The sequence below is a fragment of the Stegodyphus dumicola genome, chromosome 8, assembly GCF_044657685.1.
Source record: "Stegodyphus dumicola isolate Sdum_Otavi_A_Nest chromosome 8, ASM4465768v1".
Lineage (NCBI taxonomy): Eukaryota > Metazoa > Arthropoda > Arachnida > Araneae > Eresidae > Stegodyphus > Stegodyphus dumicola.
In genome coordinates, this window is record NC_140775.1 from 70958996 (window position 1) to 70973989 (window position 14994).

A 14994-nucleotide genomic window follows, 5' to 3' on the forward strand; every position below is an offset into this window, starting at 1 on the left:
TAGCAATGTCGTTGTAGAGATCAGCAACTTATTGACATCAACTTGGTTTGGGTGCCATTTTAAGACCATTACTCTGACATCCTCCCACTTCTTCAAAAGATCTTTAATGGAAGATGTTGGCATTGCTCCTCTTTCGTCTTCTTCTTTTTCAGAAGGAAACACATTTCACTGAGTTTCTTAAGTGTTCTTCATTCAAGATTTCTTGGAGTTCTTCTGCCGTCAATTCACCTTCATGTTCCATTATGAGCTCTTCAATATCACCCTCGTTCACCTCCAATTCCAGATCTCTCACAGTTGTTACAATTTCATCCATAATTTCAGGGGTCTGCGCACGTGCATAGGCGTTTACGCATACGCGTAAGACATTTACGGCTGCGCATATGCGTGTGTGCATGTGCATAATACGTTTACGCATGTGCGTTTAACGTATAACGGATGGTATAAGCTCTAATTCTCTATTTCAGTTAATATTGCGTTGTTCCTTAATCTTTGAATTGGATCCGGCTTATTATTTTTTGCAGACTGTTGGAGCAATTTTATAAAAGTAAGCTTGAACTTTCGATTATGTCAAATAGAATTTCCGATGCTGGAGCTCCCAAAGGATCTACACAAAGCGAAAGTATGTTTCGATGTCCATCAAACAAAAAGTGGAATTGCTGCAAAAAATGGATAAAGGCATATTCTTTGTTTATCTAACCATTCCGAAATCTGTTTATCAATTTCACGCTGCTCTGCGGCCGGGGGGGGGGGAATGATGCGGAGCGCAATGAATTGGAAGTTGATCCATCAGCATCTTCAGGGCAGATGTTTTTATTTTATTTGGCTTATAATTCGTTACTAAATGTAGTACTTCATCTCGATGTACTCCGTCTTTGATGTGATTTAAATCAAATTCCTCGTCATTATAATTCACTTCCGATAGTGAAGAAAGTGACACAGAGTTATTGAAAACGAAACAATTTAGATTGACAAATTAGTCGGTATTTTCGACACAGCAATTATAGGACTTGAACAGCGGAACTTTGTAACTAAACAAGAAATTATGTCTGTTTAATAGAATTAAAAAGAAAGTATTATCACATGAAAGGAAGCAACTTAAACTACTTACATTGAAAGAAATGTTTAATAAAGTAAACAAATAAGTATTAAGCTTTTTCTTTTTGTAAATTTTGATACCCTTTAGATCATAATTGTTCTTTATTTCATAAATTACGGTTTCATATTTTTAATTTTACAATTTCTGCATGCCATCTTACCAGATTTAAACTGATGATCTATAAGCTGGAAAAATCGATAATCCGGAATCGCTGAAGTCCCGACGAGTCCGGATTAATGACTTTTGACTGTATTTTAGGCTACTTCACTACCTGAATATTACAACCATTGTTTTCTTATACCTAAATATAACATGGCTATAACTACTGATCAGAATGAATTTAGGTTTTTGATATTGTAAAAAAAAACATAGAAGAAAATTAAATTAGGGTATTGGACTCAAAATATTTATTTTAAACACATTCATTTATGAATTTTCTTTAATCAAAAAACATTTAAATTATATGTTATTCAACTACTCAATGAAATACAGTTTTCATTTTAAAACAAAATGAAAGGGCAAGCAATTTTATTTTGTTGATATAAATTTCGTATATATAAAAAATATACCTTTTCTACTGCCTTCTTATTCACCAATATTTTTCCATATACACTCTTCATAAACTTAGAGAGCACATAACCAAAAAAACGAATAATTCGAAACTGAAAATTGTGAGCCATTTCATCTACTATTGCTCTAGCTCTGTCTTCAATTTCTTCTTCCGCACAACCTTCTTCATTGCTAACCTTATGAAATAAAAAGAAATACATGAAACAAACAAACAAACAAAAAAATTATTTACTTTTATAAATTGAACTTTTTCAAACATATTATTAAAGCAAAGTTTCTAGATTTTCAGAAAATCAAAACAACTCTTAAAATTTTGAACAGAGCACAACTGAATACACATTAAATTTTGCTTAACAGAATTATGTAATTTAATATTTAATCATGTTATTTTAAAATTTACATTATAGATCTTACTTTCATATCTTTAGATTCCACTGTACTTATTGTTAACTTTTTTTCAGTTTCAAAAGAGTCTGCACCTCTTACCAAGATAACGTATATTTTCTGCATAGTTTGGAAACCATAGTTCTCAGGCAAAAGAGTGATGAATAGAGCTAAAAAATTCTACATGTATGCATATACACCCTTGTTAGCTTGTCCCTTACAAAGCTTTATTTTAAAAACAGGGAGCTTTATTTTAAACCTGATATGTGATGGAATCTTTTATGTCCAGCTTCATGAGAAAAGATTTACACAAAATATACACAAAGATTAAAAATTTTTAATATTATAACACCTTGTTTCAGCAGTCCATTTGATGCTTCTGAATCATCCGTTGAAAAGTATGGGTACTTTTGTATTCATGACATTCCTAGCCTAATGATCCTTCTGAACAATTGAAAGATGCAAGGGTACTTTTCCATTTTGATGGCGCAAACGATAAAGTCGCCAAAAATGGTACAACCAATGCCAAACGGAACATCCTCGCTGGTAACCTTTTACACCTCATTTTCAAAACAAGTCACAGCCATTTCTTATCAGATTGATTGTTTCTTTCAATACTGGCATACAATTACATAGAATTTTTACCAGATAGTTCCAATTTTATGCCCTAAAGCCATTCACAGCAATTAAGTCAATTAGCATGCAATCACACCGCTTACTCGAAAGCATAGAAAAGGCAAAGTCAAGAGTGAACTTCATCAATTCTAATGAGAATGCACTAGCGAAGTAAAGCACTGCGGTTTAAAAAATTTTTGAGTAAGCTATTCGTACGAATTGAAATAATGCTTGCATTTAAACTTGCATTCCAAATTAAGATTTAACTTGAAATTAATGTAGATGATTATTGAGACAATTAGATTTTTGTAGCGTAGTTTACATGAGATGAGATCTCTTGGGGTCACGTGATATGAAACGGCGAATCATAATGTTGTACCATGAAAGCATAATAAATTCTTAAATTAATGCCTTTTTACAAATTTATTGTTTTTATTTATTGTCTTTTTACAAAATTTTAAACGACATTAAAATGTTTCTGTTTTCAAAATAAAAATTTCGGTACTATTCGGTTTTGACGGCCGAAAAAAATTGCAGCAAAAATGTATGCGCAAAAGCGCCAAATCTAGCAAACACGCCCATTTAACAGCATGCCAAATCTAGCATATGCGCTGATTTCAGATTGCCCAAGTTTTTATAGTTCTATATTTTTTAAGACACCACTAAAATACTAGTTTAATTTTTAAATTTTTTTTTTTTTTTTTTTTTGATATCCTATGGATATAACAATTTGGGAATTGCCCATGACGAAAAGTCTGCAATAGAATTTTGGGTAAAGTGCAGAATCACCCACTACTTGATGCGTTTTTAAGAATTGCACATACTTGGTATCCATATATATACTTAGACCTATTTTCACTTAAAAAAATCCCAGAATTGCACAAAAATGGCACTGCGCACACCCTTGACTTTATCTATGTACACATCGACCTATTTTCACTGTTGCCAATAAAGTCTCCTTGGCGAGATTTGCGCCGGTGAAATGGAAAAGTACCGATGCAAGATCATTCACCAATTTATTGCCAAGACATTAGACCAGTTGAGCAAAAAAAGAGAAAAGAGATTTTATTAAGTTAGAAAAATGTATTACACATAGCTCTGAGTATGTAATTTGAAGAATGTGTCAGTGGAATAGCTTTATGCCCTCAGCATGTAATCCTATGAAACTGAATATGCAAAAAAAAAAAAAAAAAAAAAATTAATATGTCAATATGGAATAAATTAAGAAATGTCAATATGGAAAAAATTCTTAGAGGTGACACTCATACCTTGAGGCAAAAGCCTGTCATGATAGACAGGACATGTCCGCCTAGTAAAAATAAATTCATAGGAGTCAAGATTGTAAATTTCAAGGATAACTTTATTTTTTAATTTGATTACTAAAATATGCTTCACAATGCTCAGAAATGCCCCTAAGATGTCCTTAAAAGCCTAAAAAAATGCTTCAAAAGAGGAAAATATTCAAAAAATGCATATGTCAACAAAATCTAGGCCTTACTGATCATATATGAACCTGTCTTCATTCTGCAAATCTATCAAAACAAGAACATCACTAATCACATTTTCAATACATGGCTCTGTAATAGAGGTTGTATCTCGTTCTGTGGTATAGTTATTTCAGAAGGCTTGAAATAATGATATTCTTGATAGTTTAACCTTTTTTTTTTTCTTTGCATTATTTGCATTCTTTGTACGAATACAATACAACCTGCTAAACTGTCCACTTTTTCAAAATTAAATCTGAATGCTATATTTACTTTTCTCATTAAACTGAAACCAAACTTGGATTTATTTCTGTTAGTGAAAACAAATGCTAATGTGGTCTTTCATAAAAATGAAATGCCATTAAATATTTTTTTCTTAAAAGGAGTCACAATAGTTAACTATATATTCTGTTTCGGCGAAACACATAATGGTATTTAACCTAGTTCGACACTCAGTTTTTTCCCTTGAAAAGCCAATTGAGGGTACGAGTGGGTTAATTTACCATTTTCCGCTATGTAATTATTGTATTTTTGTATTGTTGCAATTTATGTTTTCATTTTAATTTTTGCATTTTATGTACTGGCATTTTTTCAGTCCATATATTTTATTATATTTATTAACTTTTCTTATATATATTTATTATTTTTTTTCCGCCATCTATTTTTATGTGTGTTAACTTTTCACATATCACAACGGTCAGATTGATTTTTTCGTGCATTAGCATGTCTTCCAACATTAATTTTGGCAGTTTTTTTTCGCGTTTTTTCCAGTTTTTCCAGACAAAAAATTTCTTCTTAGTTTATATTTTAATAATACAGCGTTGAAATACTTCGTGAAGCTACAGCTCCTGGTAACTTTTTAGCAAGATCGCTGCAATGTTTCTACCTACTACTATTATTTCATATCTTTTTGCAGCATTATGCGCAAAATATTTTTAAGACCAAATAGGTCTTACGTCTAATTACTTGTTAGCTTTACAATTTCTTTTTCAATTAATTATTATATATATATATATATATATTATACAGAATATGAAAACTTGAGAAAGGAATATTGCATTTAAAAATATGTATATTTCTGGTCTTATAGGAAAGCCCTCTTAAAGCAAGCAGATTTTGAAATGGAATATATGTGCAGAAATAAGTCCAATGAGGTAAATATTAGCATGCTGCTGGATGCTGGGATACATCACTATTTTCCAGCAGATATCAAAGAGAATATATTCCTACATGAACACAAAGCTTGCCAACATGCATTTATATATGGTGTCGGCGAGGAAATTCTTTGTACTTCCTTTGAGTAGCTTTTAGCCAGAGTCCTACTGACAAGATAGAACTAGGCAATTTACACCAGTAGAATGCTTCTATCTCCCAGTCAGTAGTACTGTAATATCACAGACTATTACAAAATTCAGGACTGTAAAGTTAAAGACATGAAACCTTTATCGTCTTGCTAAAATACATATGAAAACTATGCACATGCTAAATTTGTGACATCCTACTACAAGTGCACATTCATCTTGCTGGGGCGGGGAGTATTTTTGAATGTTTGCCAGAGAAAGATTAAGCCCAACAAACCACATGCATGTAAAGAATATTAATATTTGCTGTTTTGAAAGCATCTTTCCCACCAGGTAAATTTTTAAGGAATGGGAAGAGGTGTCCTTTGGAACAGATTAGTTCAACTGAACAGAGCACCTGACCATCCCTGATACTGACTGTCTTCCTTAATGATGCTGTTACATAGTTGTGAGACCCAATTGTTCTTTTTATTGGGAGCCTCAAGTATATAGAGGGAAAAATGCCATCAACCAGTTTCTAGTGGCAGGAGAACTGCACAGATCTATACCAGTTTCTATGGAGAATATGCCAGAGGATAATTCGAGGGTCTCCTACCCCTCTTTCCCCAACTACCAAGACATATACTCTCAGACACTATATTCTATGCCACACAGATACTGTACACTTACAAGCACCCATGTCTTCTTTCAGATTTGAATGTGGGTGTAAAAGCCAGCATAAATAACCTCTACACCAAATCAGGATGGCAGTCCACAGAAAATATCCTATGCAGAATTAGAAAAAATCTCATAGTATGCAGTGTTTTTCATAAGAAATAATTCAAACAACAATTTAGCAACTGAAGAGGCTACGTAATTGGTCTATTTGAGATAATTCATTAAACCTCAAAAGTGCCATTCAAATATCATACATGCTCATATTCACTGACATCCAATCATACTCAAAAATTATCTGATATCAGACAACTATGAGAATCTCTGATATGACATCTCTGATAAGATCTTTTCTAGAAAAATGTGTTAAATCCTGTCATCAGGTTAGTTGACAGAAATTACACACTACTTAAAAACTGTTCAAAATGCCTACCAAATATTTACAGAAAATCATTTTTGGTTATTATGTAGCATTATAGCCTCTAAATTCAGATTTATTCAAACAGTGCATTTGGGTATTGTTAGGGCTAATCTTTAGAATATGGTAACAGGTAGTTTGGCGACATTTTGGTAAGGCGATAAAGGTTACTAGCTAGGACTTTAACAATATAATCTGAGAAGTACACAGTTCGAATCACAGATTATTTTGTCTCAGAGAAATAAGAGATTGAGACATGTAATGTGACATTTTCCGGAAAATTCTGATCGTGATTTTAGCTAATAAGCACTTAGAAACAATTTCGCTGCTAAAGTGCAGAATCGTCCACTTATTTGTTTGGCGCTTTTTACAAGAGTAAGAAGAATTGGATTTTTGTCAATATTCTTTGACTTTTTAAGTGAAAATTGGTCGATGTGTACATAGATAAAGTCAAGAGTGTGCGTAATGCCATTTTTGTGCAATTCTGGGATGTTTTTTTAAGGGAAAATAGGTCGACGTGTACATGGATACCGTGTACGGGCAATTCTTAAAAACGCAGCAAGCAGGCACTCTCAATTTCGCACCTAATCTTCGTTGTAATTAAGCATTTTTTCCCATAAAAGCTCTAGTATAAGCGTAATTCGGCTAGCAGATTGTTAGAAAAAATGTTGAGTTAAAAAAAAAAATGCCTTTATTTCGTGAAAACAAAATGCCGTCCAAAACAAAACTAGCAGGTTGCTGTAGTATGGTTGGTTGCCAAATTTTCGCCAAAAAATCGCTAAGTTACCATAATGTAAAGATTCACCATTGTGGGCAACATCAAAAACATCATCCTATGTAAAAATGGTTTCATCAGCCAAAATACAAATGCCAGAAATTTTCGTTGCATTGAACTCTGCTGCGTGAAAAAGTATAAAAATTCAGTGACAAGGATAATTTTCAACTCTTAATACACAAATCTTTTGTAAATGGTAAAGCTATAATTAAGCTTATAAAATTCTGCATGCAATTCACACTTATGTTCTATTCAAAAGCTCTCTTGTGATAGTCTATTACTTTAGATGCAATTCATTGCCATTTTCCTGTTCTTCTGATGGCTGCCAAACATGTTGCTAAAACTCCCTAACTCCTTCTGTATGCTGATGACTACATGTGCTACAACTATAAATGAAGGAAAGGCCATTTCAGTCTTGAAATGCCTGTTTAACCCCTTAACGCATTTGCCCGTGTCTCACACGGACGAAAGTTTCCGGCAAATTTGCACATGCCCGTGTCTCACACGGGCGCCCTCGTATCTCGCGTTATTTTATTTCTAATGCTTGTCTGAGATCTGTTCCAGTAAAAATAAATAGGCTATATTATAATTAAACTTATTTGACATAGATGGCACCACTATTCAGCATTTTTCTTGCGTAAACCACGTGGCGCATTTTGATTATTAGCTACAAGTTTGCTAGGAATTCTTTGCTATAAAGTAGTCGTTTGGTGTGGAAAAGGTAATATATCCATTTTTATTATGTAAATATAATAAAAGTAAGCAGTTAACTACAAATTATATTACTAAACGTTTTTGTAATTTAAAAAAAGTTATCTGATAATGAGCGACTCTGACGATGACAATTTTGAATATGCCAATTTATCAGACAGTTTCAGCGATGAGAGCGATGATTTCTTGAGTGATGGAAGTGAATCGGAAGATAATGACGAGATTTTGGATATAGCAAGGAATTGGTATCAAATTAGTATAAATCAACCAAACGTTGCACCACCGAGATTTCGATTTGAAGCTAACCCTAGCATGATTATGCAAGAAAAAAAATAGGTGATTTTTTGACCGAAAATTAGAAATTAATGTGTGCCTTAAGGGGTTAAAGGAACGGACTATAATACTGTTTTCGTTCTACCTTACATAAAATGTGCTTTTAAATCCAGTTCTCACACTTTTGACATCAAACGACATTTAATTTTATAACTACTATATTAAAATTTTATGCTTTAAAAAGCTATCAGAATAAACACTCAAAATTTTTATGATCTGATACTCACCAAGATGGAAGCAATTATAGCACAATCGGTGCCGTTCCACAAAAAATTCATATAAAAGATGCATATCCATTTCCTTGGCATTCACAGAAATCTGATATACCTTTCTATGATTAAAATTTGGCCAAGACGATACCCACGTATTTTGCATTTCAGAATAGTACAAAATAAAGTTAAAACAAAAATCAAATACTTTGAGTTTTCAGAAGTTTCAGAAGAGAATACATAATAAATGGTACATTATTTTTATAAGCAAACAAATATAATTATTTTATGACCAAATACCATTACAGCAACTTTGCTGATTTATTAAAGCAGTTAAAAAATTTTAAATTCATCACTGCTTTATTATAAAACAATAAAAGCATTAACCTTTCTTCATTTACTATTTGAAATTTCTTAGGCACATATCTTTGCATGTAAGTGACACTAACAGAAAAAAAGAATAGAATAGGTAGAAAAATCATTAAACATTTATATAGTACCTTAAACTAATGAGACAAATGTTTACAGCAATTGTTTAAGATCAAATGATTCCTTTCTTATTTCAACCAAACTTCCTTAGTTTAATTAAACTGAAATACGAAACTAAATTTGAAATAATCTTACAAACATTAAAATTTAAGTACCAAGTGCACTATAAAAAAAAATTATATCAGACAGTAATCAGTTTTTAAACCAAACCGCTAGTTTACTCTCCCCCCCACACACACAAAAATACACTTACTTCTTTTATCAGGTATTTTATTTTTTCACTATTTAAAACACACTGCTTGATTTCCTGTGGTGTTCGTTGTTTAGAATATCTGCAGGGCGGTACACTCCATGTTTTAAAAGTCCAACCAATATCACTCGTCTTACGCCGATCTTCCAATATGTCAATAAAAGTATCTCCGTTCAGTAATTCCATCGTGACATACAGGAGATTAAATCTTTCTGAAAGCTTGTCAATTACAAATCAGAGACATCTAAAATAAAAATAGATGAGATAATGGTATTACTACAGCTGGATAAATATAGCACTTTCAAACTGTTTCAAACATATTAAAAAAGTAAAAACCACTGTTTCAGATTCTCTTACGATATTTTCAATGCCTGATAATAAATAGCTATTGAATTTGTTTACAAAAATGACTAGATCAATTCTTAACTTAAACATAAACATATATTATTGCTCTATTTGAGAAATTGTCGTTTTCTCAACAATTCTACCGGCCACCAGTGCATTCTATATACACGATATATATATAAAATTTTACGATCAACACATACATCTAAGCTTTAATTTGCCCTTTTAAACATAGTTTAACCGAAGAAAGAAACAAAAAATTACTTAAATACCTCATCGTACCGGCAATCTTGACTCCGCTTCAAGTCAGCGTGCTACGCACTGTCACGTAAATTTACTTTTTAGTTGAACTTACAGATTCTTTGGTTACACATCTGAGATCATATTGCCCTAAACTCGCCAAATGCTAACCTTCTTCTAAATATAAAGGTTTCTTTGGTTAGATTATCCGTCAGAATAAAGTTTTCTGTTTATTATTCATACACAGAGTTTAAATTCTTTTATTAATTAGTCACTTGCGATAAATGTATATCTTTATATTCAGTCAAATTTTGAAAACTGATAAAAACAATTGTATTTCAGGCGATAAAGTAGCCAAATATAGGAATCCTACACCACAGTTAATTTGCTGTGATTGGATGATTGAAACACGCCACCGGGAAATTGTCCCATAACAGGTATTAAAATAATTCATAATAAGAATAAAATACTCCGTCTTCTGTCGTTAATACTATGGTGATGGCGATAAGGAGCGCGCCTTGCGCCCTCCGATAAGTGTGGCAACCCTAGAGGAGAAATTTCTTACGAGTTGCGAGCAGAGCGAAACAGGCAGGCTGTCGGGCAGTGTGCGCGAAGTTCCAAAATAAAGCTTAATTTTTATTGTGCACTATGTCTTGTTAATATAATATTAATGCAGTAAGAACATAATCTGTGATATGGAATTCGAGGATTGGTGGTAAAAACATAACAGGAAATTACCATAATACGTTATAATAATGCGAGAAATTGAGTTTGGAAATTACTTCAAAATTTAAGAATTTAAACCGAATTAAAATTGGTGCTTTACCGTAAGTCCAATGGATTTGTTATTAATACTTTTTATTTTATCATTATATTGAACTTCAAGAGCGGAGTAAACGTTCTTGTGGAATAACATGACGTACTATATGCGGCTGCCTTTTTTTAATTTTAAAAAAATTGTTAAGTTTATATTAGCGTAAATACGGTATGATATTAAATTCAGTGACTGTATCTGCGTTTGGTATGTTCTACCACTCAGTGCCTTCCTAAATTCTATAAAAATGAATAAATAAAATAAAAAAAATAATGTCGCCTTTGGCGGCAGCCCTGCTGTATCTCAACATTCATGTAGTTTTTGTCGGCCATTCTTTTTTCTCTTAAGTCAGTTTAAGGAAACAAATTTATCCTTTTTAATGAAATGTATATTATATGCAATTTTTAAATGAAAAGTTTATTATTATGTTTATCTATTTACTAGTTATGCAAATAATACAACTTTTACTAGTTATGCAAATAATACAACTTTTATATTCATTTTAGTTAAACATTTTTTATTTAAAGTGTGCTACGTTTTATCTACTACGTCGTAAAAATAAAGCAAACTCATTGTTAACAGCTGGCGCGCAAACTGTTGTTCTGTAGCCGGTATTTGTAAAATTAGGCATCATAAACGTCTTTTATTATATTCTATTACTTGAAACAGGAACTTCAATGTAGTTACCACCGCCAGGATTGCCTCGTAACCGAGGGAACAACAGCCGCATCAGATGGTTCGAATCACCTAAGTTTCCTCCCCCCCCTCTCCATTTAGCGTTGCCCCTTCCGCTAAGCATACTTCGCTTCATGAAAAGCTAGCGAATGAAGACATTTGAAATACAGTGTCAAATGAGGCGGAAGAAATAAATGTTGTGCGGTAGTGACCGCAAATGAAGCGGCCTGTCAACGGCCTTGAAATGCCTATTTTAAAGCAATAAGCTGCAGTCGTATAAACTTTCATAAAATTCATCAGTTATGTAAATATTAAAAATTTTATTATTAAAATATGAGTGTATTGAAACTCTACTATTCAAATATGTCACAAAAATTTTGTAAGTATTATAAGTAAAATGGTTAATTACAATATTTTTAAACTACCCAGTTTGTTACACTGATAAGCAATGTAATGTTATCACTTGAAAGATAAACTAAAGACTTGGAATGACTACAACTTTCAACACTCAAGCAACATAAATTAATGAATATATCATTGGTGAGCATAGCGTAATGTGAAGCGAGGAATAGAAAAACAGCCATTCAAAGACAATGTCCAAAATTCTAAATAGCGATAGTTCGTCTCATGGCGCTAAATGAAGCTGGCTGTAACGCCAGTGAGCTTGAGTTCCAGTTCCGAATAGTAATTATTTTGCGGAATGGAGCCTTTTCGAAAGTGATATGAAGAATCTGACGATAATGAGGGCCACGAGATTCGCAGATTCTATCCAAGTTTTTCTTGATGAAAACTAAAACAGGGCTAGACGAATATCCCTCGTACATTAATAAGGCTCCTCTAATATATAGGAGCCTTATACATTAAGATGTAGGTAAAATAATTTAATCCCAGTACCTAACAGTCACGTGAATCATTCGAAAACGTTTTTTACTTTCTTGTGCAAATTAAAGGAAGTATTGTATTTTGGGTAACCTATTTCAGCAGAAACATCCATTTTGACAGTTCTCTAATCCATTTGGATAATTTTTTTCCCCCATGGCATCAGTACATACGGACAGAATAATAAAGGACTCTTTTCCAAAATGGTTTGTAAAAAGGATTCAAAAGGGATTTTGTTTTCGTGACGTTTGTACATACGTATGGACAGACACACCGGGTGAAGGACCTCTCACCGAGGTCCTCATTATACGGGACCCATTAAGAGTTTGAAATATCCAACACCCGTGGGACCTCGTTCTCGCAGTCCCCGTCCGGCTTTTACTAGCATTGGCCAGAACGTTTCGTTGCTAATTTTAAAACGCTGTCACCTTACCTCCGGGCACCACTCCATCGGCAAAACCACATGCTCTGTCCGCTTTGTCAGTCCCCGCCACGAGAACTGAATGGGGTCAAACCCCCGGGAACTCAGTCGACAAATGCACCATGTAGCTCCACCACAGCCGAAGGAACAGACACGACAGTACCAGTACGGTCCCTGCCAAGCCTGAACCAACCTGAGTACAATACTTGGGTTCTAGTCCTGTGAAGATAATTTGTATACCCCCGTGGTTGAGACTGCCTAGGTACAGATCCTAGCCAGTACTTCCCAGGCGTTCGCCTGTGTCAACCCCCGGGGGGACATACGTATGGACAGGGTATCTCGCACAATTCAAAAACGATTAACCGTAGAACGTTGAAATTTTGTATATGGGACTGCTACAGCATCTAGTTGTGAATCGCCATTTTATATTGCAGTCGGCAGTATCAAATATATATATGGTGTTTCAGAAATTAGGTTACAAATTTTCAGGAAAGATAATGCACACTCAGTCGATGGAAAATCATACAGCAATGCATGATCGGACACGCTTTCCTGACGCGGTAGAGACAACTCAAAACACAAGAAAGGATGGACACCAGCGGGTGAGAAAACATGTTTATTATGCTCAGTGCAGCTAAAATGTTGGGAATGCTAAATTTTTGCATACATTAACAGTATTGATGTGCGTCTTCAACTGAATGTAAATATTCTTAACATTGGATCGGCAGTGGTGGTCAGGCGCATTGGCCAGCAAGATTGCTATACCTCACTTGCATTGACTACTTTCTCTGGGGGTACAACAAGAAACTGGTGTACGCTGACACTTGTTAACAGTGTTCAGAAACTTGTTGCATGCAGCGGGGTAGCAGCTGGGGAAGTCCGGAGCATTTCAGGTATTTCCATAACATCAGATCTTCCATGCGTTGGAGATGTATTGGGTTGGAGGGAAAGTTCTGTCGTATTTTAAAGAAAATATTTGAATTCATTTATAAAAATATGTGTTTAATATTAATCAATTATATATGCTCCGTTATTTGTTACAACCTGTTGCCATCTTCCAGGTAACCTGTAAATTCCTGTTTTGTAGAAGTTCTCATCCATGGAGTTAAAATAGTCAGCAACTGCCTTAGAAACACTTTCAAAAGACTTGAATTTTTTTCCCGTTAGATAATTTTGCAGAGATCTGAACAGGTAATAATCAGAGGGTGCAATGTCAGGTGAATACGGGGGGTGACTAAGGATTTCCCATCCTAACGCATTCAGTTTTTGTAGTGTCACCACTGCAGTATGCGGGCGAGCATTATCGTGATGGAACTGCAGTATGCGGGCGAGCATTATCCTTTTCTGGACGCTAATGCTGGCCTTTTTTCTTTGATAGCTGCATTCAATTTATCCAGCTGATTGCAGTACAGATCCACGTTGATGTTTTTTCCCTGTTTCATCAACTCGTAATACACTGGACCTTTCCTGTCCCACCACAAACAAAGCAGTACTTTTCGTTGATGGATACTTGGTTTTGGAACTGTTGCTGATGATGTTCCTGGTTTGCAGTAAGATTTTTTTTCTTTTAATATTCTCGTAAAGAATCCACTTTTCATCTCCAGTAACCAGCCTGTCCAAAAACGGCTCCACATTGTGTCTAATCAGATGTGATGAACATATTCTTACACGATCAGACAAATTCTTTTCCGTTAATTCATGTGGAACCCAAACACTTTGCTTTAACACAAACCCAAGAGATTTAATGTGATCTCCAACAGTTGTATGATGAATGCCAAACTCTTCTGCAATTTCTCGACTTGTTAAATGTGGATTATTTTCCAACATGGATCGCAAAACATCATTATCGATCTTGGATGGTCGTCCAGATCGAACACTTTCTTTGAGGCTCAGGTCCCCGGAACGAAATTTGCTAAACCATCTTTGACAAGTACGAACATTTACAATATCTTTTCCAAATACCGCACATAAATTTTTACATGTAACAGATGCGTTGCTTCCTTTTTGGAATTCATATAAAATGCAGTGTCCTAAATGCACTTTATCTACCGACATGTTTTTCCCTTTAAATATTACAAGTAAATGATGAACGGTAAAAAAGGGCACCTTTTATATTATACAGCAGCTAAAAAAACAAAAAAAAAAAAAAATCCGATTGACTCACTAGCCAGATGTTTTTTTTATTTACAAGAAAAATCACTTGCCTATTTAAAATACGACAGAACTTTCCCTCCAACCCGATAAAAGGCTTGCACCACAGTCCGAGGTCGTAAATTCGATGTCGTAAAATTTAATTCTTTCTATGATGACGACTGTCGTTGGTATTGGTTT

General features: G+C 34.0%; 1 protein-coding gene across 1 annotated transcript in view; it reads right to left on the bottom strand.

Annotated features, from left to right (window-relative positions):
• Positions 1 to 10340, bottom strand: part of Gnpat (dihydroxyacetone phosphate acyltransferase) — a 99139-nt gene extending 88799 nt beyond the window's left edge. Inside the window, 3 exon segments of the mRNA XM_085821987.1 lie at positions 1666 to 1842; positions 9293 to 9533; positions 9907 to 10340. Of these exon segments, the coding sequence (XP_085678113.1) occupies positions 1666 to 1842; positions 9293 to 9475 (360 nt within the window). The 5' untranslated portion in view covers positions 9476 to 9533; positions 9907 to 10340.
• Positions 10341 to 14994: the final 4654 nt, after the last annotated feature.